This window comes from Phocoena phocoena, chromosome 7, assembly GCF_963924675.1.
Source record: "Phocoena phocoena chromosome 7, mPhoPho1.1, whole genome shotgun sequence".
Lineage (NCBI taxonomy): Eukaryota > Metazoa > Chordata > Mammalia > Artiodactyla > Phocoenidae > Phocoena > Phocoena phocoena.
This window is the reverse complement of record NC_089225.1, coordinates 41,261,135-41,289,063: the sequence shown is the minus strand read 5'-3', so window position 1 is coordinate 41,289,063 and position 27,929 is coordinate 41,261,135. Positions and strand designations below refer to the sequence as shown.

At 37.7% G+C, this 27,929-nt stretch overlaps 1 protein-coding gene across 1 annotated transcript; it reads left to right on the top strand.

The window, feature by feature from the left end:
• On the top strand, nt 1–27,929 carry CYTIP (cytohesin 1 interacting protein). The gene is made up of 8 exons (XM_065880854.1): nt 1–212; nt 7,340–7,389; nt 7,604–7,658; nt 12,733–12,835; nt 13,049–13,142; nt 15,915–15,984; nt 23,967–24,033; nt 26,473–27,929. The coding sequence occupies exons 1-8, from the start codon at nt 39–41 to the stop codon at nt 26,931–26,933; spliced, it is 1,074 nt and encodes a 357-aa protein (XP_065736926.1). The 5' UTR covers nt 1–38; the 3' UTR covers nt 26,934–27,929.

Sequence of the window (27,929 nt, the reverse complement as noted above, 5' to 3'; positions counted from 1 at the left end):
ACTCAACCATGTGCTAGCTGGAGTAATCTTTATTCACCATGTCTTTACAAAGGCCCATGCAACAGAGCAGCAATGGCAATTTCGTGGAGTACTGCGCTGGTCCAGCGTATAGCTCTTACCCCACACTCACAGGCAGCTTTCCCATGGATGATAATAGAAGGCTTCAAATGCTGGCAGATACTGTGGCTACTTTGCCTCGGGGAAGAAAGCAGGTATGGTTGCTATTTTGTACCTTTTAGAGTGTTCATGTTCTCTTGAGAGCAGAGTGATATGTTTGTCTGACTGCATATTAAAAATGTTATTTTACCTGCTTTGGAATTAGTGGCTCAGAGTATGGGTGAGGAAGGAGGTGAGGATCCCAGAGAGCTCCTGCACTAATCCTTAAATCTTGAAGATTTAAGACTATAAGACAACATTTTTAGGGCAAAAGTTAAAAGAAGATTGTTTTTCTCACTGGAAGAGGTGTTCAGGTAAAATAAAAATCATTGAGCGCATCAACTTGAAGGTGTATGTAGACACAACCAGCTTGAGAGTTATTGTTCCTTTTTCCCTTTTCCAGTGTCTCCCATTGATTCCTTCCCTCCCAGCCTCTCTCCCAGTCGTTGATAGTCATTTCAGTTCATAATCCAATGAGAATACTTTTTTTAGGGCAAATTTTATTGACTAAATTATCTTCAGTTCTGGGGCACTGGCACATACCTCACACTATTGGGAATTAAGACTCTTAATGGGATAAATGAGTGCAAGATCCACCACTTACTAGCTGTGGAATCTTGAGTAGAGTCACTTTCTTCTCTAAGATTCAGTTTTGTTTTCATTCTAAAATGAGGATAATAATAGAACCATCCAGTGAGGCTCTTCTGTGGCTTAAGTGAGGAAACGTACAGTGCTTAACAGAGTGACTGACATGTAGTATGTGCTCAATAATTATGCTACTATTTTAATTTTTATTGAAAAGTATTTCCCTAGAGAGGAAAACTCATTTGGAAAAAATCCATGTACAACTGGATTTATTGTGCGGTTTTTTTTCATTTTTCAATTTCCAGCTAGTAAAAAAAAATTTAAACCAAAACACCTCTTCAGATTTTGGTTAAATAACTTGCTATAATGCCCCACGTACATATCTGAATACAGAAAATATTAAGAATTGCCTTAAAGCATGAATTTTTGCCCTTAAATCTTGTATGCACATCATACGTTACTCTTAAGCCTTCTAATTTCAGGATTAGAGAGTTACAGCATAGTGGGAGAGTCGTGATCTTTTTCCAGTGATGTACATAGCTGATTCCTTGGTATTTTTCACAATGAAGATAAGGGAATAATTTGTCATGGTTTGGATGATTGACCCTTTTCAATCCAAAAGTGCCTTTATGACATTGTTTAACATAATAATGAATATTCTTATCAATTTACTGTCTGAAACTAAAGCAACTGTGGGAAGTACCAAAATCTCTATTCACTTTTCATGTGTACAGCAGTGTAGGGTGTACAAAGATGAGAAGGGCACTTTTTCCTGGTCTTACAGGGTTTACAATTGAGTAGGCAGAACCAATAGGCATTATACAACGTAAAATAATATACCTGCTCCAATCCAAGTACATGTCTTTGAATACAACCTTGAAGGATAGATATTCCAGATATTGAAGGGTATTCCAGAGAAAAGGAATAATTTAAATGCCGCAGCACAGATCTTGGGGCTCTTAGGGCAGTTTAAGTAACAACACATTATTGTGTTAGGTGGACCTGATGAGAGTCTGTGTGGGAGGGGAGGGGAGACCTCAGAGCTGGGCTGCTTTACACAACACTTGGACACTTTCCCTGAGGAAGTAGTCATTTGACCAGCACAGGGAAACAACTGAGCATGATTGAGTAGAAGGTTTTAGGAACCTTAGTCGGCCAACATGCTTGTCGGTAAGTGGGTAGAGACTAGCAGTGAGGGAGCAACTTTTGTAGTTGGAGAAAGAAGATTCGAAGGAATGGAGAAGAGGCTCAGAGGCTTGGCTGTGAAGGCAGTGAAGAAGGAGGAGACACATCTGGTTTTAAGCCTGAGTGAAGGTAGCATGAACTAAAAAGAGGAATCAGTAGAAGGCTATTGGCAGAAGATAATGAGAGGGATGTAGGCATATGTACCTGAGTGTGTGTGTGTGTGTGTGTGTGTGTGTGTGTGTATAATCTGTATAATATCTACACATACACACACATTTCCACACCAGTTATTTTATTCATATGTTCTCATCTTTTTTAGTTCTTCTCTTTTCCCTTTTCTCATATTCTTTCCCATGGTAAGACTTTTCCTATTCAAACAGCTTTTTCTTACTGTTGTGAGATTTACTTAAGAAAAATAAAAAGGCAAAACAAAACATCTTGTATACGATACTTCTGATTCTATACAATTATCATCAGTGAGTCTTGATGCAAGTTTATCCCAACAGTTCAGAATTTTCCAAATGGATGTTCATTTCCCTTAACTGGTTTTTTAGAGAATAATCACCTATTTGGCACTGACCGAACTGCAGGCAACAAGATCCCTTTGAGGCAATCCCACAAGCAGGTGTTTCTCTGCCCACTGTTATTTTCAACCCTTTCAGGGCTGATGTCAACAATTCATACTTCTTGTTATCATTGGCTTTGCTTTCTGCAAAGCTCTATCTGGTTAGCCAGGGTGTTTATACTCAACATTATTTAAAAACAGATTTCTGTGTGTTTATATGATCTCAATACCTTTATTTGTAGGAGGTGACACACTCCCAGTATGGCTCCTACTTCTGAACATGGTTTTAGAAAAAAAAACAATCTCTACAATAGAAAACGCTGTAGGAAGGAGACAGGATGAAGTAACGTCATCTTGATGAATGTGGCAATGCTAAAGGAGTACCACTGGACCTTACACCCACTCTCCCAAGGGTAGTAGGTTGTCGTTGGAAAGTAGTTTTCACTGAATGCTATAGTGAAAACCTGACAAACAGAGGAGAAGGCTGAATGTGCATTAGTGGGACCATAGACAGACTCTCTTTACCTGGTTTTCTTTTGGTTATCAAATTATTACTAAATAGACAACTTCTGGAAGGGTTATTTCACTTGTAAGTTCAGGTACAGAATAATGTGCTAAACCCGGTAATGCATGTATTTCTGGGATGGGTTCGGCCCTTCAGGAGCTTTTACGTTATTTCTGGCTACACACCCATCCATTACCAAAACTCCCAAGTGTTCCTGACTGCAAGATATTTTGATCATTTAATGTATACGTTTAGTAGAAAACTGTTAATTTCACTACAAAAGAATTTGAAAAGTATTCTCTAATCCATACTGTGGTATGCTTAGAGACAATATCCAAAAATTTTTTCTTGAAAAAGAGGTTCATGGGCCCACAATGAGACTTTCCTGAGAAGCCACAACATTCTTTTGGGGTTCCTAAAGGGCCCTTAAAGTTAAAAACTTGAGTTCAGCTCTATTATTTTGCTAATCTTAGAATATTTCTGTGGAGCCCTGCTATCCTAAAGCTCCTGACTTAAAAAGAAAAAAAAAACAAACCTGTGTTCATGGAAGAATTGGGAAGAATGAGGCTGGGGACTGGAAAGGGAGCAGAGCACATAATTTTGGGACTTTTGAAACAAACAACAAAACCAAAAATACCTCATCTGTGAATAGGTATCCTCCCCTCCCCGACCCACAACAGTTTCAGGAAACGAGTACACAGAGGGGACAGGAAGTAACAGGCTGTTACTTAGCAGCAGAAGTGGCTACAGTTTGGAACTCCAAGCTCCTCTGCAGGGCTGTCTGGCTGGCTCTGGGGCAGATTATTCCTAGTTTTTGCAAACTGACAGCTGAAGTATTTGGTCTTGGTTTCGCACTAAAGGGACATTGTGAATCATTGCATAGTAGCAAAAATTACATTTTTAACATTGATGTCTAATCTTTTAAGTCATCTGACTAAAAACAGAAGAGACGGATCCTCAGCCCTACCCCAGGCATCTTTATTTTAGAAGCTCGCAAGGGGTTAAAGAGCTGTCTACTCAGCAGATGTAATTGAATGTGTAGTTTGCAGCCCTGCCAAACTGCTAAACCTAGATTTCTCATATTAGATAATGTGTAATAAAAGACAGCTGTTGCCAGCATATGCTGTTCATTGCACACCAGTTCCTCATTCATGAGTTTTGCTGTCATCCCCACAGCCCTAAGAAAAAGCTCAGGCTGCGAGGGCAGTCAAGGGAGCAGAGACTCCACTGGTCAGATTCTAGAAGAGGGCTGCTCACTCCAGGGCTGCAGGGAAAACTTTTTCTAAAGTGTAAGACCTTTGCTAAGACCTCAGACGTACTTCTTGTCACTTAGGCAGGTAGTTGGTTGAACCCTGAGAACATTCCTTTCCACATCGCCTGAGTCTGACAGCCCAGATCAAAACCAAGTAAGCATTGTGGCAAGATGTGGAACGTGTCAGAGAATTTGATGGTGCTTAATTTATTTAAATTGTTTTTTTATTTAAACGTTAGGTGCCTATGACAGGCTCATTGCTGATCCAGAGTGGAAACTAATTCATAATTTGATTTAGTCTGAGTTTTTCCTTTGTGTCACTGATGACCTGGATCAGTCAGTCCACAAGAATTGAGTATCTGTTCTGCCTCTCACCTTGTGCTAGACAGATATTTCCATCTTAATCTAGTCGATTAGCTAGATAGAAAGGTTAGACCGAGAGAGGTGGGGAAATTTCCTTCTCTATAGAAGTCTGGGATTTGTCATGTGGACTTAAACAATTTTATATTTGAATCTATCTAGAATAATTTTTGATTTAGAAGGCAGGTTAAATGGTGGAAGAGATGAAATCTTGAAGTTCCCATCAATGCTATGATTATTTGCTTAGCAAAAGGGTATTTAAAATTGGTGAAGGAAGGCTCAAAATTGTAAGGACTCATTAATTTTTGCCACCATTCATTCATTTAGCAGTTGTGTATTAAGGCATTACTGACTTACTTTGTTTTCTATTAGTCCTTTTTTTATGGTTCTTGCTGTTTTGTGATTCCGGTGTTTGTTTTTTTATCATTGTTTGTTTTCTTTCATTTTAAATTTTACTTTATATTTTTAAATGTCTACCCTTGAGCTTTTCCTATGGATATTTAATTTAATGAAGGACAGAGTTGAAGGCTCTCTTACTTTGGATCTCCCACCACCTCTTACCTGCTCGTATTGTAGTCTAGTAGTTTACTTCTGTTTGTCTGTTTAGCTGTTTTTATGGTTCCACTCGACTCCAGGCCCTGTGATGGGCACTGGGGTAGAAAGTAAAACAAATACATTCCCCAAGAGGCCCAAAGGATACGGGGAATTATGAACAGAAGTGAGGTATTTAATCCAGTCTGCCCTTCACATAAATACACATCTATGCCTCTACATGAATGAATATGTGCATTATCTGATGAATATTGACAGCAAGAGTAATGATTTTAAATATAAACCCTAGTTATGATTTACAGATAGCACAATTAGGTATGACCTACCTAAGTACTTTACAATCTGAAATAAGGATCAAAGCCAAGCAAATGGAAATAATGAAAGTAGATTAAGAAAATGTGTGTACAGTATAACACAGAGGTTGAGAATGCTTGGGCATATCGAATTTACTGCTATCTTCCTCAAGAAGGCAGCCTACTGCATAACTGAATGGTCCCCACCCTTGTTAATGGTACTTATCAGGACGAAATCAGGCTGAAACAAACCATACAAACTGTTATAGGTCTTCCACAGTTAGTCCTTATAAATTGAAAATAGATATTTTTTAGCAAATATAGAGAACTTTTTTCTTTTTTTGGTTCTGAGCCTTCCTATTGCAGTCTTCACGATGATATAAATGATTTGAAGTCCAAAACTGACAAGAGAGGAAAATATAATTAATTTACATCAAATTGTTAGGAAGAGGTCTTCGTAGGTCTTCATTACGTTAACATTACTGACCAGTGGCCAAATTCTGAACACTGAGCCATTCCAGAAAATTTGTGAGAATGCTGACATTTTGTACTTGGTAATTCAAATTCCTTATAGTGATGTAAACTTCTCCACTAACAAATGCCTTAATGAAGATTTAATTTGTGCATTCATTTCTTCTACGTGTTTTTCTCCTGGCTTTCATCCTCTATTTTACTTTTATTTGTTTGGACTCCTGCATTGATCTCCTGATATTTTCTGTAGTCCTTGACATATGAGAAGCATAATAGGTTGCCAGTTAAATAAACACCATGGGTTAACTAGTAGAATGAGCTTATGTTTTGGAGCCCTGGACCAACACTTGAGAAAGAGCTAATTAACATTTGTTAATTCCTAAACAAATAAACAAAACAAGAAACACAAAAACTCAGTATAATTACCTTAAAAACAAGATGCCACTTTTTGTTAACTTTTACTTTGTTTATAACGGTAGACTGTATCCTGGAAGCTTATGTTTATATGATCTTTTCCCAAAACATGCAGAGGAGTAAAGGTGATGTTATTTATACCATTTACATCATTCTGAGGTTCCTTTCCTTTCTTGGCTGGAAATCTCACTGTACTCTTTTAAAACTATTGCAAAAATAAATCATAAAAAGAATTGAGGTTTTGAGTCTCTGATTTCACCTGAATTGTGCTTCTGGGTATTAGTTAGTTCTTTGGAGATGATTTTGTCCTGCTAAAAACAGTAACATATTGAACTATTACAATAAACACAGTCATTTCATCAGCATCTCCCCAAACTATCAACTATTTGGGTTTTTTTTTTTTTTTTTTTTTTTTTTTTTTTGGCGGGATGCGGGCCTCTCACTGCTGTGGCCTCTCCGGTTGCGGAGCACAGGCTCCGGACGCGCAGGCTCACGGGCCCAGCCGCTCTGCGGCATGTGGGATCTTCCCGGACCGGGGCATGAACCCATGTCCTCTGCATCGGCAGGCGGACTCTCAACCACTGCGCCACCAGGGAAGCCCAACTATTTGGGTTTTATATGCCATTCCATGGGTGTTATTTTTCTTTGGATTTCAGTGTGATTATAAATTGCTGCGGTTAACCTTTCAGAGGCTATTTTAAATACAGATTAGATGTGAAGTTCTTTTTGGAAGCTTTGGAGCTTTGCCACATTACATTAACTCTTTTGCCATGGGGTATTATTATGGAAGCCTCATTTAATCTTTCAAGCGGACTGCCTGAACGGTCCCTTTTCCAGCTCTCCTTTGCTATCGCCAGAGAATGGAAATTACAGCCTTTCCGTAACAATTTCCCAGGAGCTGGGCCAAAGAAGGTGATAAAGAGCAAAGTCCTTTGTGATATAGAACGTTTTGCAGATGTGTCTTAAGGACCTTTCAATAACTGTGTGCTTGTGTTTTTCAGCTTGCTCTGACGAGATCAAGTTCTTCAGGTGACTTTTTCTGGTCTCAAAGGTAAAGAAATTAATTTATTTTTTGGTTTCTCAGCAAGATATTTAGGAGCACAGCTTTCCAGGCTGATGATACCACACACACACATAGAGTCTTATATACTACAGTTTACATGAACATCAGCTATTTTTTACTGACAGTTATTTTTAATGATAGGTGTGTGCCAAATGTTATACTTTGATCTTCATGCCTAATTTTTTTGTTTTTTGTTTTACAGAAAGCTTGTTACCGTGGAAAAACAAGATAAAGGAAAATTTGGGTTTGAAATTCAGGTGGGCAGTTTTCAGATTTTCCAGACTCTTAGTGAAGAAAGTGGCACTGGTTATGTCATGATATTTGCAGAGAAAGAATGAAGTTGGGCTTAGGGAATGATGGAGGCTGTGACTTGCTTTCAATGTTTTTGGTAGTTTTTCAGTGTGTTGGGTACCATCTAGGAAAGAAAACATTCAGCGGATAAAAAAACCCACCCTGAGACATAGTCTGCTTCTTGTTTGTAGCGCTTTAGTCTTCTGGTAGGTTTGGGACTGATCAGAAATTCTTGATATCAGCCAGCTCATAAATAAGAGAGTGATGTACTCTTTATAATGTGCATTTTATATATTTGCATTAGTGATGTGTTTTTTTTTTTAACATCTTTATTGGAGTATAATTGCTTTACAATGTTGTGTTAGTTTCTGCTGTATAACAAAGTGAATCAGCTATATGTATACATATAACCCCATATCCCCTCCCTGTTGCGTCTCCCTCCCACCCTCCCTATCCCACCCCTCTAGGTGGTCACAAAGCACTGAGCTGATCTCCCTGTGCTATGCGGCTGCTTCCCACTAGCTATCTATTTTACATTTGGTAGTGTATACATGTCCATGCCACTCTCTCACTTCATCCCAACTTACCCCTCCCTCTCCCTGTGTCCTCAAGTCCATTCTCTATGTCTGCGTCTTTATTCCTGTCCTGCCCCTAGGTTCTTCAGAACCATTTTTTTTTAGATTCCATATATATGTGTTAGCATATGGTATTTGTTTTTCTCTTTCTGACTTACTTCACTCTGTAGGACAGACTCTAGGTCCATCCACCTCACTACAAATAACTCAATTCCGTTTCTTTTTATGGCTGAGTAATATTCCCTTGTGTATATGTGCCACGCCTTCTTTATCCATTCGTCTGTTGATGGACACTTAGGTTGCTTCCATGTCCTGGCTATTGTAAATAGAGCTGCAATGAACACTGTGGTACATGACTCTTTGGGAATTATGGTTTTCTCAGGGTATATGCACAGTAGTGGGATTGCAGGGTCATATGGTAATTCTATTTTTAGTTTTCTAAGGAGCCTCCATACTGTTCTCCAAAGTGGCTGTATCAATTTACATTCCCACCAACGGTGAAAGAGGGTTCCCTTTTCTCCACACCCTCTCCAGCATTTAAACAGTATTTTGCAGGGTTTTTTTTGTTTTCTTTTTTTTCCGGTACACAGGCCTCTCACTGTTGTGGCCTCTCCCGTTGCGGAGCACAGGCTCCGGACGCGCAGGCTCAGCGGCCATGGCTCTCGGGCCCAGCCACTCCGCGGCATGTGGGATCTTCCCGGACCAGGGCACGAACCCGTGTCCCCTGCATCGGCAGGCGGACTCTCAACCACTGCGCCACCAGGGAAGCCCCTCGTTATAGTTTTGATTTGCATTTCTGTAATGATTAGTGATGTTTAGCATCCTTTCATGTGTTTGTTGGGAATCTGTATACCTTCTTTGGAGAAATGTCTATTTAGGGCTTCTGCCCATTTTCAGATTGGGTTGTTTGTTTTTTTGATATTGAGCTACATGAGCTGATTGTATATTTTGGAGATAAATCCTTTGTCAGTTGCTTCATTTGCAAATATTTTCTCCCATTCTGAGGGTTGTCTTTTCATCTTGTTTATGGTTTCCTTTGCTGTGTAAAAGCTAAGTTTCATTAGGTCCCATTTGTTTATTTTTGTTTTTATTTCCATTTCTCTAGGAGGTGGGTCAAAAAGGATCATGCTGTGATGTATGTCATAGAGTGTTCTGCGTATGTTTTCCTCTAAGAGTTTTATAATGTCTGGCCTTACATTTAGGTCTTTAATCCATTTTGAGTTTATTTTTGCTTATGGTGTTAGGAAGTGTTCTAATTTCATTCTTTGACATGTAGCTGTCCAGTTTTCCTAGCACCACTTATTGAAGGGGCTGTCTTTTCTCCATTGTATATTCTTGCCTCCTTTATCAAAGATAAGGTGACCATATGTGTGTGGGTTTATCCTGTTCTGGGCTTTCTATCCTGTTCCATTGATCTATATTTCTGTTTTTGTGCCAGTACCATATTGTCTTGATTACTGTAGCTTTGTAGTATAGTCTGAAGTCAGGTAGCCTGATTCCTCCAGCTCCATTTTTCTTTCTCAAGATTGCTTTCACTATGGCAACATTTTTAAACTATTATTTGAAACACTTAAGAACATTTGGCTCTATATGCGTATTGTCTCATGCTTTAGGAAAATTTTGACTTCTTTATGGATTTCTATTTAATAGCCTAAGAATTTCATTTCTTATTTGCTGTCTGCTTTTCATGGCCATATTTGCTAAGGTGATGAGTTAGGTCAAATGAAGTCTAGTCTAATTAAGTGCAAGAGAAGTAGTTTAAGTACTACTGTGTTCTTTTTCCATTACACTTTTGCATTTCTTTTAGAGGCATTTTGCATAACCATATCCTTATACTGCACATCAGTTTTTATATCTTAACTTTGGTGCTGCCTTCAGAAAACTTTGGTGACTAAATATAAGCCCCACAGTTGTAAAGTCAGTGTGTTTTTAGATTGGGAACAGGAAGCTGCTATGTAAGATGTGTTTTATGAATAAAGAAACAAAATGGAACTCTAGCTGCAATGAATAGGGAGAACGCTCTAGGAGAAAAGAAGAGACCTTCTCCTTTCTTAACTCCTCTACTTTTGAATTTGGTGAAATCTCTAATTCTTCCATCAGGTTTTAGAAGCATAATACTCTCTCTTGTTCCTCATTCACATGAAACACTCCTTATTCTGGTGTAGAGACACTATGCTTTTTGTGACCACTTCTTTTCAAATGAGATTATCCCCAAGGATGTGCAGTGATTGCTACTGAAAACAGGAGCAAAGTCTACTCACTTACTCTCACTTAATGTAACCAGCGAGGATCTCTTCTCATTTTTCTACAGACATGTCACTGCTTCCCCCATGTTTCTCCCTTATACCATAAACACTCTACATGAAGCAAGAATCAAATCAAAACTATCATTAGTAGACAGCAGGCTATAGTGCCTTGAAACTTTGTGGATTCATGTGAGCTAATGGCTTCACCTCTGGACTGCAGCATGTCTGTGCTATCTTAGTGATGCAAGGATCCACTCCTCTGCAAATTCCCTTATGGTGTATGCTTTCCGTTACCAGCTCTACACCATAACCTATTCTCTAATACTCATAAGATTTGTAGTAGTCATCAAATAGGGGACATGCTCTGGGAACATTTTGAAGACCAGATAGAACCTCACGTACCCTTATTGTGCCCTCATCATTGACACGTATTTGGGCCCTGGTCTACCAGGTGCAGGGCATGCTGGGAGAGAACAAGTCCACCTCCTCTGGTTTCCATGGGTGCTAGTTTTTTGCTGCTACAGAGAGTAATGTAGTAATTTGGCAGGAAGATAGACCTTAGATTCATGTACACCTGAGTTCATATTCTTTCAGTGCTACCTTAGTGGGTTCTTAGGCACTTCAAGTGAACTGACACATAAAGTACTTAGCAATGTGCCTGGTTCCAGTAGAAGATCAGCAAACGACAACTGTTAGAATGAAGGCTATCAGGCGTGAGAAAGGCAATGTACTTTTGTGTCTCTAGGAAATGATTGAGCCAGAAGACTGGATAAGAGAGAGAAATATCCAACTAATAATTTCTTTCCAAAACTTGGGGACCTCTGCCTTTCCTTCTCTAAGCCACAAATTTTATACCTGTTGCAAACATATACACAGGTGCAGGCTACATCAATTAACATGTTTCCCCTTCACTGTACTCACCTTGCTCCCTGGATGTGGAGGGTAGATTCTCACTGCTAATGAGAATCATTACAACAGTGGTTTCCCAAAGGAGGGTCTGTTACAGCTTTGGTTCATGTCCTCCATGAACCAGACCACCCTTCCATCTCTGGAAGGGCCCGGGCTGTGTGTGGCAAGAAGACTCCCTGGCAGAAAAGCTGTTAAAGGGATCTCTGGCATAGATGGAAAGTAGATTACACGATCTCTGAAAGTCCCCTCTATCTTTAAGATATGGGGATTCTAAATGCCTTGCAGAGTACATAGAAATCTCTTAGGTTAACAAAGTCAAGTTTCTAGAAGTTTGACTGACTTCTGGTTCTGCTGGTTCTGGAGCCTGTAGGTCTGTAAAATCAAAAGGAATGAACAGCGGACATTCATTTTTCCACAGGGAAGCAGTGCTGGAATGTGGTTTAATTTTAGGAAACAGATGTTTAGAAGACTTACTCAACCCAGAATGCTGATTTTGATTCTAAATGCAGCGAGACCTCATAACTTAAATATGTGAAAAAGAAAAATATAGGTCCTTGGGCCACTCTGTTCACCAAACACTTGTGCTGTGTTCTTGGTACAAATCGAAAACAAAAACAAAAACAAAACCAAGCTGCTTTTGCCAAATTGAGGCCAGAGGCGAAGCATAACTTTTTCTAATTTAATCGAGTGGCTAATGAATGAGTATTTAGGGCAGATGTACCACCGAGCGCTCAGGAATGAAGGTAATTGAGTCAATCATAGTGCTTTTGAATGAATGCAGGGCAGGTTGTCATTATTTGTAGAACTCTGATTTAAAATAATTATTGTTGGCATATCTCCCTTGCTGGATATGTACTGTTTCATACGCTCCTGTAATAAGTACTTTAGCTCGGGAGAACCACATAGAGATTTTTCTCTCTGCTCTTGGCCATTATTGTTTTAGCCCATTGGGAAAAGAGAAACCAAATTTTTCTTGTTAAATATGCAATAATGATAGCATCAGGTGGTCTCTTAGGCTTGAAAGTCTTAAAGTCTTAAGCCAGTCTTATCCTACTTTCTTCCCTAAGCCAGATGTATTTTTTATGAATGGAGTCAGCTACAGATTGTGTGGGAGAAGTGTAAGATTGGTACTTAGATTTAGTTTATATTCAGAAAAGCTTCCCAAATTGTTCTTTGCACTTATCTATTATGCTGCTTAAGGTAACTGATACCACTTAATATTTTTTTAACAAATAGATTTTGAGCTTTTTGGTAATGGTAATCTATTTTATATTTGGTATTGGTAATTATGTATCCCTTTAATTTTACAGACTTACAGGCTCCAAAACCAGAACACCTGCTCCTCAGAGATGTGTACCCTGATCTGCAAAATCCAGGAGGACAGCCCAGCACACCACGCTGGCCTGCAAGCTGGTAAGTTAGAACTATGCTCATGTTAGGAATTATTTAAATAGCAAGAAAAATAACTTTTTTGATAGTGAAGGTCAGGACATGATTGTTGCTTTGAATTTCCTTAACTCCTTTATGTTGCCAAGGTTTGGGTCTTGCTTGTTTTATTTCATTCGTGGGTCAGGAAAGATTATTTAACCAACCGTTTTAACACTCATTTTTCTTGGCATCTCCCAGGTGATGTCCTTGCAAATATCAATGGTGTGAGCACAGAAGGTTTTACCCACAAACAAGTTGTTGACCTGATCAGATCGTCAGGAAACCTGCTAATGTAACTATCTGGCTGCTTCCCGTGGGGCTCCAAAAATGTTACGGTGTCTCATAATGCCTGTTGAGTGAATGAATAGGCTTTTTGTTCAGGATCACAAGAAGGGAGGCAGTGCACCATAGCTTGGGGATTGGGTACAGACGTTTTTATCAGTTCCTTTTGTTTCTCAAGGTTTCCTCAAACTTGAACATGTTGTCAACATCTGAAGTCAGAGGACATCAATAGTCCAAACATCTGAGAGTGGGCGGGATAGCATTTTTTAAATTTTATTTTTAATTCAAATTCAATTAAACTGGCACACATTCTCTTTGGACAGAGAGGAATGGGTCCAATTTCCATGGCTGATATAATCCTGTGGTTAGAACAAATGAAAGGTCAGAAGGACTGAGTTTTTTCCTCTTCTACCACCAGCCAATTGTTTTTCTCTCCTAGTGTTCTGTTTGAAAGAACAGTCTGCTCGGCCCTCATGCCGTGCAACACACACACTCACATCTGCTACTATTCCCAACTTACTAATGGGACATTTGTTTCCCCAGTTAGAGATTCAACTGACATTTCCACCCTTAGTAACTAATAAGACCTTAGTAATTAGTTAAAAGATGGAATTCACCCATTCACTAAAACGATATTTATTGAGCAAATACTATGTTTCCAGCTCTGTGATAGGCTCAGGAGAGATAAAGACTCTTCTATTGCTTTATTGTGGAAGGAAATAGGTCAGAAGAGCCTGCAACAATAAGTAATTTTGATATTTCAATTATTGATAACTGCTATAAAGAAGGTAAAACAAGAAATGGGATAGAACATTGAGTGAGAGGGCTGCTATTTTAGCTTAAGTGTTTAAAGTGGTCCTTTCTGAGAAGGTGAGCTTTGAGCTGAGAGCGAAATGAAGAGAAGGGATGGTTAGATGAACTCCTGATGAGAACATTTCAGATAAAGGGAGAGGTCTCTGAGTTCTCAAAGTGGGCTTGGCATATTCAAGGGATAGAGAGGAAGCCAGTGCAATTGGTGGTTGGTGAATTAGGAAGAATATAGTAAGAAATGAAGACAGAGAGTTCTCCAGGGAGCAGAGTATGGGCCTCACCAACCAGGCTTAATAGTTTTAGAATTTATTCTGATCATCTCATTTATTCTTCACAGAAGTTAGTTATATTCCTATTTATAAACGAAGTAACTCAGGCTGAAATGAGGTTTAGTTAAGACCAACCATATAGTAAATGCCAGGGCTGGGATTTGACCATCTGCTCTGGATGCCAGGCTCTATTCTCCAGCTACACCACAGCTGCTCCTTGTAAGCTGCCAATAAAAAATCTGCTGGACACTCTTTAGTGATTCTAGTCTAAAACTTCAAAGAATATTTCTTTGGGATTTGTGTGAGAGTAGTTTTGAAAGATGACTGGTGGTGGTAGAGGACTGAGTCCAACTCTATGAATCCTATGAGTTCAGGGTAAAGGTTGGGGCCACTTGAGCTCCAGAGAAACTTGAGTCTATAAGGTAGGAATCATATAGAGTCCAGGAGAACATGCTGGTGATTAGAAACAGAAACCTATATTCCAGATGGATAAAGTGGGCAGACCTCAGGTGGATAATTAAAGAGTATTGGGTGGAGACAATTGGAAATCCAGAGATAAGGAAGATGAGAGACTGTTTGTACAAATACTGAAGAGAGCGGCCAATCTATGGCTGCAGTTCTGCCCACAGACATCTATTGCTTGGGCAGGTCAGGTCAACATTAAAGTGCCAAATAGATTCATAGGGATTGTCACTATCGCCCAGAGTCGAGACCCGCTAATGAGAAAGCAGACAACGTGTTCTCTTGCTATCATCTCATTATCTTGGGTATAATGCTGTTGGAAATAGAGGGAAACTGGTCTCTGCATTTAATACTCTTATTTTACCATGTCTTGAAAATTTTCTTGCATCTTTATAGAGTTATAGCTTATTTATCAAAATGAATTTGAGCCAATATTTAAAAAATGCTTAGTTGTATAACTCACATATCATATTTATCTTATGCAGATTGATGGCATCTAACTTGAGCCCACAAAACAAATCAAATCACTCAGGATAGAGCAAGTCTTTTTATTTTTAGAAGGGCATTTGGTATAGGGAGAAAGAACACCATTAGATGGATAATTCTAAGATTAAAGTTTGTACGCTTAAAAGGTTTTGAGATGAGAGTCATATGAAAGTTATTATCTCATAGTAGTTCTGGTTCTATTCGTTCTAGTTCCAAAATTAAGGCAATTTACAGAGGTAAAATTTCCTAGAATCTTAGGGAAGAAAGGATTTCCCCTTGTTTCAAGAAATAGCTTCTTGACTCCATTGTTTGAAAGTCCCTAGTGCCTGTTTTCATTGCTGTATCCCTCACTTTTAGCACGATGTCTAGAGTCTGGCACATAGTAGATGCCCAATAAATATTCACCAAATGAAGGAGGTGATTCACCCAGACCACACAAGAATAGGTTCTAGCAGAGAACAACCGTCATTGCCATATAGGGGCTTCTATAAAATGAGCTACAGTTTACAAATAAACCAGAGTCTTCTCTTTCAGTCACCCTCTCAAAGAGAGTATTTATTTTCCATATTCTTTCTTAGAATGTTGTCAGAAGGTTTGGCTTACATCCAGATACTTGAAGTGCCATGAGGATGGTAACATTTACGTTACTTTTTAAGGATAGCCTGTGCTCAAAGTGTAGTACTCCATAAGGATGGTACTTGTTTGAAAGAATCACTCATACTATTCCCCTCCCCCTCCTTTTTTTCTTAAAACAGGATAGAGACTCTTAATGGAACAATGATTCTCAAAAGAACAGAGCTTGAGGCAAAGCTGCAAGTTTTAAAGGTAATTTAATTTAATACAGTGAGACACATTTTTCATCCTTGAATGTGAGTGGTAGAATAAAGATCTATTTGAAGAATTGAGATAGCCCTTGAAGATGAAATGTCGTGATGAGACTAAACTGCTGAATTATCAAGAGCCATACAATTACCTTTGCAGGAATATTAAATTCCACAAACCAGGGCAAATCACTTTCTTCCTTCCTTCTTCTGCATGTCTATGAGGCTCAGAAAGGCAACAGGAAGGCACATCACCTGAAGAACTTTTCATTAATGCACCTGTGATCTCTTTCAATTTACATTTTGTTTGGAAAAAACCAAAGAAGTAGAAGCTGTCTTTTTGTCATTTTCCCAAGTGCTATATATGTGTGCAGGAGGGCCTGGGATTTTTGTTTCTCTGTTGTCCTCCTCTGCGTCCTTTCGTTTTGCCTCATTCTTACTACAAAAGTCATCTCCCTCTACTCCTGTGGCTGTCCTTGTATCTACTTTCACTGGCAAATACAATGTCAACTTTGAAGAGGAAATTAAAGTTTACAGGAGATAGTGTACAATGCAGGATGTTCAGTGAAAATTCTCTAGGCTATTTGAGGGTCTTAAAAATCTCAGTTTCCTAGACTGGTGAGGTTCTGGCAGACCATGAAGTGTAGGCCCTCACTCATGTGCATCTCAGGATGCGCTCAGGTATTGAGCTCAGGAGGGCAGAGTTAGTATATTCCTACTTTATCTTTTATTCCTCCCTTCTACCACATTTAATTCATCAACAAGACCTGTTTTCTTCTTTGTCAACATTGGGTTTATATTCTTGTCATTTTGCTTACCCCTGTGATCTTTTGAATCAATTTATAAAATTCATCGGAAAAAAGTCCTCTTCAGACTGTGATAGTAATTGAATCGTATTTATAGAATAAATGATATCAATCGACGTTATTATGGTTTTTGCTTTCCTTACTTCAAACACAGGATCTCTCTTTCCATTCAGGTCTTTTATGTACTTCAAAAACATTTTGTAATTTCTTCATACATTTTTATATATCTTTGGTTATATGTATTCCTATATACCTTCTAATTTTTTTGCTATAATTAATGTGGTCTTTTACATTTTCAACTGCTTATTGCTATTGATTTTTGTGTAAAGTTTTAAATCCAGGAGTCTTGCTGAACTCCCTTTATTCTAGTAATATGTTTGTAGATTCCCTTGGATTTTTTTATATAAACATAGTATCATCTGCAAATAATGAAAGTTTTGCCCCTTTACTCCCAATTATTCAACTAGTTTATTTTTTCTTCTCTTACAATATTGGCTAGGACCCTCAGGATGTTATAAATAGTGAGTCATCTTCTTCATGTTAAAAGGGGTGTCTCTAACATTTTATCATTAAATTTTTGTAAGGAGTAAATAATTCTTCATATTATATTTAGGTTTTTTAAACTGTCGAAAGTTAATTTGTTTCTGCAAAAGAGAGAGTCTTAGTGAACATCATTTTCAAAAAAGTAAAACTGGCTTTTTCAGGCTTTTGTAAAAAAAAAAAAGGAAAGAAATGTAGAATGTAAACTAGTGATGTTATTTAAAACATAAGTGAAAAATAGGTTTATGTTTCATGGAATAAAGAACTCTCTTGCACAACACATATTTGCATGCTTCTAAGCATTTTCTGTTCTTTGAACATTTTCTCTTGAACTTTTAATATACATACTTTATTATTTTTTCTAACCTAGAAAATTTTCAACATCTCCATCCTCTCCCAGAACATCATGAGGACCTTAACATGTTTAAATGTCCATTTAAGCCTCCATCTTCCTTATTATTGCTTACTTGAGAAAATTCTATCCATTTTTAAAATGAAAAAGACAGGCTTTTTTTCTTAACAGCTGGTAAGCAAGTATACCAACCTGTGAACTGTCAGGCTTGCCCTTGTTTCTTGTATTCTGTTCTTTACCTCCGGGTTCACTTTCCTTCTTGCTGTAGTATTATACTCCTTTAGTGAGGGTAGGTGGGTCTTTATTGAAAAATATCTGTTTCATTGCTACTATAGAGAGTTTTACAGGTAATTGAATTATTCTAAGTTGGTGTTTTGTCTCCTTAGCACTTTGAACGCTTTGTTCCTTTGATATTTTGTTTATGAGGGAGCTCCTAATTGTTTATCCTTTGTAAGGTACTCTGCATTTTCTATATTTTCTTCTAAAAGTTTTAAAGCTTTTTAATATCCAAGTCTTTAATTTATTCAGAATTAATTTTTGTATGTAGTATGAGATAGGATTCCAATTTTGTTTTATTTTTTTCTATTTGAGTACTCAGTTCTCCCAGTACCATTTATCTTATACAGTCCTTCTTTTTCCCCAACGGACCTGCAGTAAAACCTCTATTTTAAAGCTAGTTCCAGATATGAATGGACCTTACAGGCTTCCAATTCTGATCCATTGATCAATTTGTTTATTTCGAATCAGCTATTGTACCTTTGTAATTAATATTGATGTCTGATTGGGCAAGCTTTCCAGGTTATTCTTGGCCCTTTGATTGTCTGTATACATTTTAGAATCAGATTGTTAAGTTCTATGAATGTATGTTGGAGCTTTGATAGATAATACAGCTTTATATAGATAGATCAATTTGAGGAGACTTGACATCCATATGGTATTGAGTTATCTTACTGACAGACTATCTCAGTAAATAATTTTTAATTATTTTCTTTCCATAAATTCCTATAATTTTATGCAGATAGAGCCTATGCAGCTTTTATTAGATTTATTCCTTTGTAAAATGATTTTTGTTCTTATTATAGTTTCTTTATTAAAAATAATGTTTTGATTGAGATTAATGTGTAGATGTGTGAAATCAATTTTTCTGTGCTGTTATATTCAAACACCCTGCTAAACTATATAATTTCTAATAAATTACAGATTATTTTGAGTTTCTCATGAAGATAATAACTATCTGCTGAGAATGATATTTAGCTCTTTTTCTTATTTTGCTACACTGGTTAAGGCCTATAATACAATGATGGATAGAAGCTAAAATAGTAGGCATCCCTGCTTTGCTTTTGACCTTAAAGGGAATTCTTTTGATTCTTTCCTGTCTCTAGGGTTATACTTTTCAGGTTAAGGAGGTTCCCTTCTACACCAAGTTTTCTGATAGTTTTTACAGTGCTCGTGTATTAAGTTGTATCAAATACTTTTTTTCTATAAGTGTTGAGGTGGTCTCATTTATTTATTTTTAAAAATCTGTCAATTTGGTGAATAACATTTAAAAATTTTCTAATGTAAAACCACCCTTGCATTTCTATAATAAATCCAACCTGGTCATAATTTATCATCTTTTTCATATACTTGTAGATTTGATTTGATAACATTTTCTTTAGCACTGTTGAGGGTAACTTCATCTTACAGGTAGAATGGCTTGTAATTTTCTTTTCTCAGACTATCTTTTTTAGTTTTGGTATCAAATTTACTGGACTCTTAGCATGAGGTGAGGAGTCTCTTCCCCTTTTCGTCCTCTGGTAGAATTCTTGTAACGCTATCTGAATCATCTGGGCTTATGTTTCTTTTTGATGTGAATACTTCTAAACTGTTTCAGTTTCTTTATTAGCCATAAGACTGCTCAGGCTTTCTATTTTTGTTTGTTTGTTTGAGCCAGGTTTATTGAATGATGCTTTTGTTAATAAAGTTTAAAAATTTTCAAATTTATTGCATGAAGTTGATAATAAACATTCTGTTCTCATCTTTTTCTTTTCTATCGCAGCTGTGCTTGTGTCCCCATTTTCATTTGTACTACTTTTTATGCCTTCTTTCTATTTTTATTTTCTTGGTAATTCTCTCTAGAGGATTTCCCAGTTTTAGGCTCTTTTCAAAACCCAGTATTTCAATTTTGGGCAATTTTTCATCTTTTGCTGGTTGCTTTTAAGATGTTCTTTTGTCTTTCCTGACTTACAGTTTCACCACAAGGTGATTAGGTCTGGATTCATTTCTAAATTTATACTGCTTGGAACTTGCAGTGTCCTTCCAGTCTAAAGACTTCTGACTTTCTTCAGTTTTGGATAATTATCAGCTTGGCCTTTTTGAATACACCTTCCTCATCATTCCCTGATTATCTTCTGAAATTTCTGTTAGACATATTTCAGAGTCTTTGGATTTACTTTCCATGCTTCCTAACCACTTCAGATTTTGTATCACTTTATCTTTTTTGTTATGTTATCTTTTATTGAAGTATAGTCAATTTACAATATTGTGTTCATTTCAGGTGTACAGCGAAGTGACTGAGTTATACATACATGTGTGTCTACATCTACTATATCTGTATTCTTTTTTGCAGTTCTTTTCACTGTTATGTTATTTTTGAATTCTTTAGTAATATCTTCAGTAATGTTGTCTGTGTTCTGTGTAGAATGTGTTTTTTCTCTTGAGTTTTGAAAGTTAATTCTTTATTTTCAAATAGTTCTTTTTCGTGTCTATCTGTTCTTCCTTTGTTTCAAATTTCTTATTCTTAGGAACATCACATTTCTCTCTCAGAGGATTGTAAATATTCTTATTTTAAAGTCTTTGAACACTTTTCTATTTTTATTTTGTTGTAGAGAGTCCATGTACTGATTATCAGTTTTGTTGTCTTTCTTATCATTAAACTTCTGTGGAGCTCCAGAGTCTGGATTGCCCATTTCCCTGGGCCTCTCCCTTCCACTCAGTGTGAGAGTTGGGCAGTGGCCTCTGCTCTGCACTTCAAGGCTTCCGGTCTAAAGCCAGGTCTGGCAGCTTGGATGCCTTCCCTGGAGGGCCAGTGTGCTGCTCAGTTCAGGTCATGAGGCTACATTTCTGTGCTCCTGCTTCTCTGGGTACATGCTCTCCATGAGCTTTAGTCGCCCTCAACAGCTTTGCTCAGCTCCTTTTCACAATGGTGAAGCTTCAGCCAAGGTTCTTCTCTCAAGCGGGAAACTTGTCTTTGTCTCTGCCTCACATAATTGCATTTAAACTATCGCCATAGGGTCCAATTTCCTTGTGACCTCTTTCTTTTTCTCCAGGTCCAGAAGACTTTTGGGTTCATTTCTGCTCACTTTCTTTCATTTCTGTTCCTTTTCTAATCTTGAAATTATGAGATTTCCAGCTCATCTCTTGAGCCAGAAATGTCTGGGTCTGACCTATTAACCAGAGTCAGGTTGGCTTCCCCTTCACACAATGACATTTAGTTTGTGCATCCTACGTGTGCATTGTGTCCCTCAAAGACTCTTTGTGGGGCCATAACCTCTTCTTTAGAAACAATGGTGCCTTCTGAGCTGTGTTTTCAGGGATTCCCTTTCTCATGGCCTGTGATTCAAATGTTTAACATGAAAACAGTACATCTAGTGGGCTGAGGGACCTACTTTTTAATCCAGCTCTGATATTTACTGCGTTTGTAGCCCTTGGGAAATATTTTGCTACATTAAACCTTTATTTTCTAATCTGGAACTTTTTAGGACAGTTAGAAAAATTAAACAGCATATTATCCATGAAAGCACTATAAAAGTAGTAAAGTGCCATGAAAATGTTTAGCTATATGTCTCATGTAGAATGAAAACGTTGGAGATATGTTCAACCAAAATATCCAGTCTGTGATAGCTGAGTGTTGTTCCAGGAAGCCATCCTTTCATTTATTCATTTAGCCAATATTTACTGAGCATCTGCTATGTACCAGGCGCTGAGCTAGGCACAGCGAGGTGACGTGATCCAGTAGGGTTACGTCTCACATGTACTTTAATTTTCTTCTAACAGTGAGAGGTTAGATTTGTCCAAATACACTACTGTGATATTAATAATAGGCTGACTCTGAGGAAAATAAGGAAGCTTCAATATAGACTAAAAACTCTTAGTCACTTTGACACATCTGCTCTTTGCATTGGTATTTTCTTGGTTTAAGTGACGACATACTTAGATGACTGGGACAAATCAACAGATTTGACATTTAAAAACCTTGACTTTCACAGAAACTGTTTGGCAAGCTCTAACTTTGTATTTCTGCATAGTAAGTGCAGAAATACAACTTCCTCTTCTCCCTATAATTAGTTTTGAGCATCAGTCTATCCTTATGCTCCCCAACTAGACTCTATTCTCTTGCAAGAGATAAACCTCTTTAAGAAAGAAAAAAGGGCTTGGTATATATGCCAGATCCCTGCTAGTTCTGTACTTCCTGGTTTCCTAACTCTGACCTTCACATGACCACAGGTTTACAAGAGCTGTAATTCAGGTAGCCCAGCAGTCTCATAGCCAGGTAGACTATATTATAGTACAGAAAGAACAAGAAATTAACTGAGCTGGGTATTTTATGGCTTTGACTCATTGATTGCATATTATATTGACAATCATAATGATTGCTGCTAAATGTTACTCTTATCAAGGCTTGGAAAATCCTGCCCAGTGATTGTTCAATCTCCGAACTGAGGAACCAGCCACGTTCCCCCTTAAACACTTAATGACATTCTTGTAATATTTTCTTTTCCTTCAGTCTTCCCCTTCCAAATGTGCTTTTTTTCCCCTCTTCATTTTTAGCCTTCATCTGCCCCTTCCAGATTGATTTGTACAAAGGACCACTTGTTTCCAACTAGGCTGGCTGTCCTTCAGGATAAGTGTCCCCAGGCAAATCTGAGCTGTGCTTACCTGCTGGACTTGCTGTAGGGACCTGAAATGGCAAAGGAAGGGGTGGAGTAAAGAGAAAAGAGGGGGCAGGGAGAAGGAGCCTTTTTGCCTTGTCAGATGCCTTCTGCTTGGTTGACTTTTGATTCCAGCCTGTGGGCTAGGCCAGGCCTCACGTGCAGTCGTGACCATTACAGCAGCCGTTTCATCCTTCCGTGGGCCACTGCTCTCATGTGCGGTGTAGCCAAGAAGAAAGCAGTTAAGAAGTCAGGGTGCTTACAGTGTTCTAAGTTTAGCCCTCCAAGGAAGCCTTTTAGAACTGGTCAGCTTCCCCTTTTGGATATAGAAAATAAGTAGATGTCCAGCAGAAAAGACTATTTTAGTGCCCCAGGCTTATAGAATGATGGTGTTTTTTTTTTTAATTGAAGTATAGTTGATTTATAATATTGTATTCGTTTCAGGTGTACAGCAAAGTGATTCAGTTATACATCTATTTTTTTTCAGATTTTTTTCCATTACTTGTTATTACAAGACACTGAATGTAGTTCCCTATGCTGTACAATAAATCCTTGTTGTTTACTATCTTATGTATAGTGCATGTATCTCTTAATCCCATACTCATAATTTATCTCTCCTCCCGTTCCCGCTTTGATAACCATAAGTTTGTTTTCTATGTCTGTGAGTCTGTTTCTGTTTTGTAAATAAGTTTATTTGTATCATATTTCAGATTCCACATATAAGTGACATCATATGGTATTTATCTTTCCTGTCTGACGTACTTCATTTAGTATGATAATCTCTAGGTCTATCCATGTTGCCGCAAATGACATTATTTCGTTCTTTTTTTATGGCTGAGTAATATTTCGTTGTATACGTATACCACGTCTTCTGTATCCATTCAAAATGATCATGGTATTTTTTGAACATTTACTAAGCTGTACCCACTGTTCCAACCATTTTACATTTACTAATGCATTTAATCCTCATGACAATTCCCAGGTTTAGGTGCTGTCGTTGTTCCCATATTGCTAATGGAAGAAGCCTAGAGTGTAAAAGCCTTGCCGAAACAGCTAGTAAATGGACACAAACCTAAGCAATCTGTTTCTCTAATATTTTTAAATAAAAACACATAAATATCATTGTTTCTATTATCTGTTGTTTCTATTGAAATGACATCATTGTTTCAATTTGTTGGTGATACTAGATTATTTCTTGAGAAATTAGTGTTCCCAATATTCTGCTTTTATACAGAAAAAGAATCTTTCAAATGAATGGGAGGGATTGTTAGTGATAGAAAGAAATGAAAAAAAAATTAATGACAAATCTCAACACCTGGAAGTAAATTGCTATCTTCACTGGGGTGTCCAAATAATTAGCACTTTTCTTCTTTCTCAGCAAACCTTGAAGAGAAAATGGGTGGAGTTCAGATCTCTGCAGTTACAGGAACAGCGCCTGCTTCATGGTAAATGTGATTTCCTGTTCAGAAACCACACTTACATTTCATTCTTTCAGTATTTCTGCCTCTAAATTGTTTTAAGATTATCATCATTACAAGAAAAAAAATCGCCTAGCATGGATTGAGAATAGTAGCCTGTGTTTCTTTGGCATGGCTTTTGGAGTGACCACTGTATTTGGACGAGGGGTAAGTCATCATCACATCCCCTCCTCCATACACAGAACACATGCACATGAAAATATGGACGCAGGTGCATGTGTGCACTGGCTCTCAAGAGGCACCTGGGGATTTTAGAAGAGTAATATGAATGATTGCCTGACTTTCCTACTACTTCAGCAGATGAATTAAATTCCTGAGAACATCTGCGGTTCAGGGGCAGGGTAGTTCTCAGAAACTCTTGAAGCTGGGAATGGTAACATGCTTCTTGGGTGGAGCTCCTATTATTTACTCAAATTGTGTAAGTTACAGTAATGCAGAGAAATCCTTCCTCATGGCCCTCAAATCCAAAACAGAAATATGAAGGATCGTTATAACAGTAAATGCATGGCTCTTGCTGTTGTGTACATTCTGAAAAGAAGGGTTGAGTTTAAAATTTGTTGACATGGCGTTTGCCATGTGACTGGTATAACCTGAGGAATGAACTTGGAGATACAAATAATTCACTGAAACCGCTAACTGTGTGGGTGTGAAATATAGGTTGTATCTTCTTCAGATAACACAGAGCTAACGTCTCTATAACCTTAGAATATCTGTTTGTTAAAAGTGATAATCTGTTTACAGAAGAAGGATACATTTAATTCTTAATTAGGCACTAATTTATGGCTTAGGGGCTTGTGTCAAAGTTCTGTTTTTTCCAAAAAATGAAACATGTATGAGTTACTTCTCTTTTCTGTGTTTCTAAATTAGTATTCTTAAAAACCTATAGCAGGTTTTGTTGGGGGGCGATCTGAAGTTTGCTAACCAGACAGAGGCACACATTTCTGGCCACATCCTGGATTTCTGTAGACTTGAGGGTGTTTGGGATATCTTTGCCTCTACTTCCGGAGCATCCTGGAGTGGAGATGGGGTTTGGTCTGGTAAGTGTAGGCAGTTCTATGGCTTTATGGAAGTGGCCTTGTATAGACACGATCCTTAGTTCAGAATCAAGGAGTTTGACTTTTCATAGGTCATTGTTGTACATATTTTTTGAGAGATTGAAGGAGTTCTTTAGCTTACTTTTTCTGGACTTACAGTAAATATCCAGGGCATGAGTTTCTACAAGCCAACGGCTCGCCAATCAAAAGAAATTCATCAACTTGTTGGGAGATGAAATAAAATTGGTTTTGTTAACAAAAAAGAAAGCATTATAACTAGTCACCACAGGGCTGGCCCTACTCAACCTTGCAGATCAAATGGAAAAATAAGCAGTCTCTTTTTATAGTGTCAACCAAGGACAAAGGAGAGCAGAATTAGAGATTATCAGCACAAAATAAAACAATTTCTGAGTGTGTAAGGTTCTGTTACTTTTCCTGAAGCAAAGTCATCTTCTAATGATGTTTTTCTCATGCTAGTATTACAAATAATCTCCTTTCTTTTAGCAGCATACTAACCAACTCAAATAGTACAGAAACAAGTGGGATATGAACACGCTGTTGGTGTGAGATTAAAATTTGAGTTTGGAGAGCCCAGATGTAGGTTATAAAAGGTTGATGAAGAAATTCAGCTAAGCAGATAACATTCAATTTCTTCAAATGAATTATTACTTATTTTAGGACAGGGATGTTTTCTGGGTACACTACCATTTCAAAGCATTTAAGTATTAAAGTGTTCTAAGAATCAACTGGGCATATCGAGGCTGGAAGATATCCTTTCTGTTTTAAACATCTTTGAATTCTCTAATAATCAGCCTACAGGGGCAGGTTTTATATCTGTGTTTCCCATACACTTCAAGTGATGTTATAATAATTTTACAATTATTAAAAAAAGATAGTAACTAAAAATCAGAGGAACTAAAGTAGAGAAGAGCCATAAGAGGCATTTCCCCAAGTATATTCTTTGGAGCCCATTTCTATGATAATTTTAATAAAAGGTGGCCTGGTCACTACAATATAAGAAATGATTCTTTTGGAAATTCGTAAGTCACACTGACATACTGTTAGATGAGTTGAACTGTTCTCATATGAAGACTCTTGTTTCAATTTATTTAATCTAGCATTACCATTTTTGTCACCATAGAACCCTTTTACCTGGAAACTAGTTCATGAACAAATAGTTTGAAAAATCATACTATAAGGTTTATTGAATGGTCTCATGAACAGTTACTTATTCATGCAAGTGAAAATTTAGTGAAAAGTATTATTTACCCTTATTCTTTCTTGTGCCCTTCAAAGAGAAATTTGGTGTATTTACTTATAAGGAGTGATGCTCAGATCCATTTCCCAGTAGGCTTTGTTTTCTGCTTTCTAGGTGATGCAGCTAACTGCCCAAGTTTGGAAAATATGGACATAGATGAATCAGCTTTGTTTGGACCCCTGCCAGGTTCAGCTCTCCTGGACCGGAGTCGCTTATCCAGTGAGAGCAGCTGTAAGAGCTGCCTGAGCTCCATGACGATAGACAGTGAGGATGGGTACCAGACATGTGTGTCTGAAGACTCGAGCAGGGAAGCCTTCAGCCGGCAGACAAGCACAGATGATGAGTGTTTTGTCCTCAAGGATGGGGATGATTTTCTGAAGAGGTATTCTTCAAGGAGGAACCAGAGCATCAGTTCTGCTAGTAGTGGGTCCATGTCTCCCTTGTGGGAAGGCAACTTCTCAAGCATGTTTGGGACTCTGCCCAGGAAAAGCAGAAGGGGAAGTGTCCGGAAACAGCTCTTAAAATTCATCCCTGGCCTTCATCGCGCTGTGGAAGAGGAAGAGAGTCGCTTTTAATGGGTTGTAGTGCCCTTTCGTATTAGCTTATTTCATAAATGTCTTCAGATTCATTTAGACCAACTCCACCCAGCTTAGTGGGAAAGTGCAGATGGACTGCAAAACTGACATCCCATTTCATGGCAAGAGTGAACTTTATTTAAATTTTTGTATCATTATGTTTGCTCCTTCCATCATTTTTTTAAACAGAACAACTCAAGTTCCAAGGAGGCAGTAGGAAAATTAAGTAATAAATTAGAAAATATAACATATTAACACACGTGCCTGCTCATTTTAATGCTGCCTGTGAAGGCAAGAGTAAAATTTATTTTCTAGATTATTCATGTAAAACGTTGAGAACTTTTTGGAGTCAAGTATGAATAAGAAAGTGACAGAATATAATTATTTGCAATACCTTCTGTAGGTAAATTGGTAGGTTACAAAACTTTATATTTGCTTAAGCTCGGTAGCCTTTGGGGAGGCTTATTAATAGGCAATTTTGAATGTTTCTGTTCAAATCTATGAAAGATTATAAACAAAGATGATCATCAGCCCTTTTTTACATCCACAATGACAATAAATCAGGAAGTATAAGATTTAATATGGGGATTTAAACTTTATGAGATCCATGGAAAGATGTTATCTAAGATGGGTGCTAAGGAAGACGATAGTAAGTCCTTTTTTATTGGTAGCCTAAACAAAATGGATGAGGATGTCATTCTTACCTAATTCAACTTTTGTTCTGCCTAAACATTGATGACAAGTCTAGCTCTCTCAAGATCCTACAGCCTTGTGATTTTTTGAACAAATGTCTAAAATTTGAAAAATTAGTCAGGAAAAGTATTTTCCTCCTGTAGATTTTTTTCCACATTACTCCTCACTTTATATTATATATTCCAAATAGTTATTGCCTCAGCGCTCTTTTGTCTATTAGTTATGTTAGTATCACATCACTTCTAGCCTTTCAGTCATATTTTTATTCAATACCCATTAAAGTCCATGATTTCTCTGTTCTGG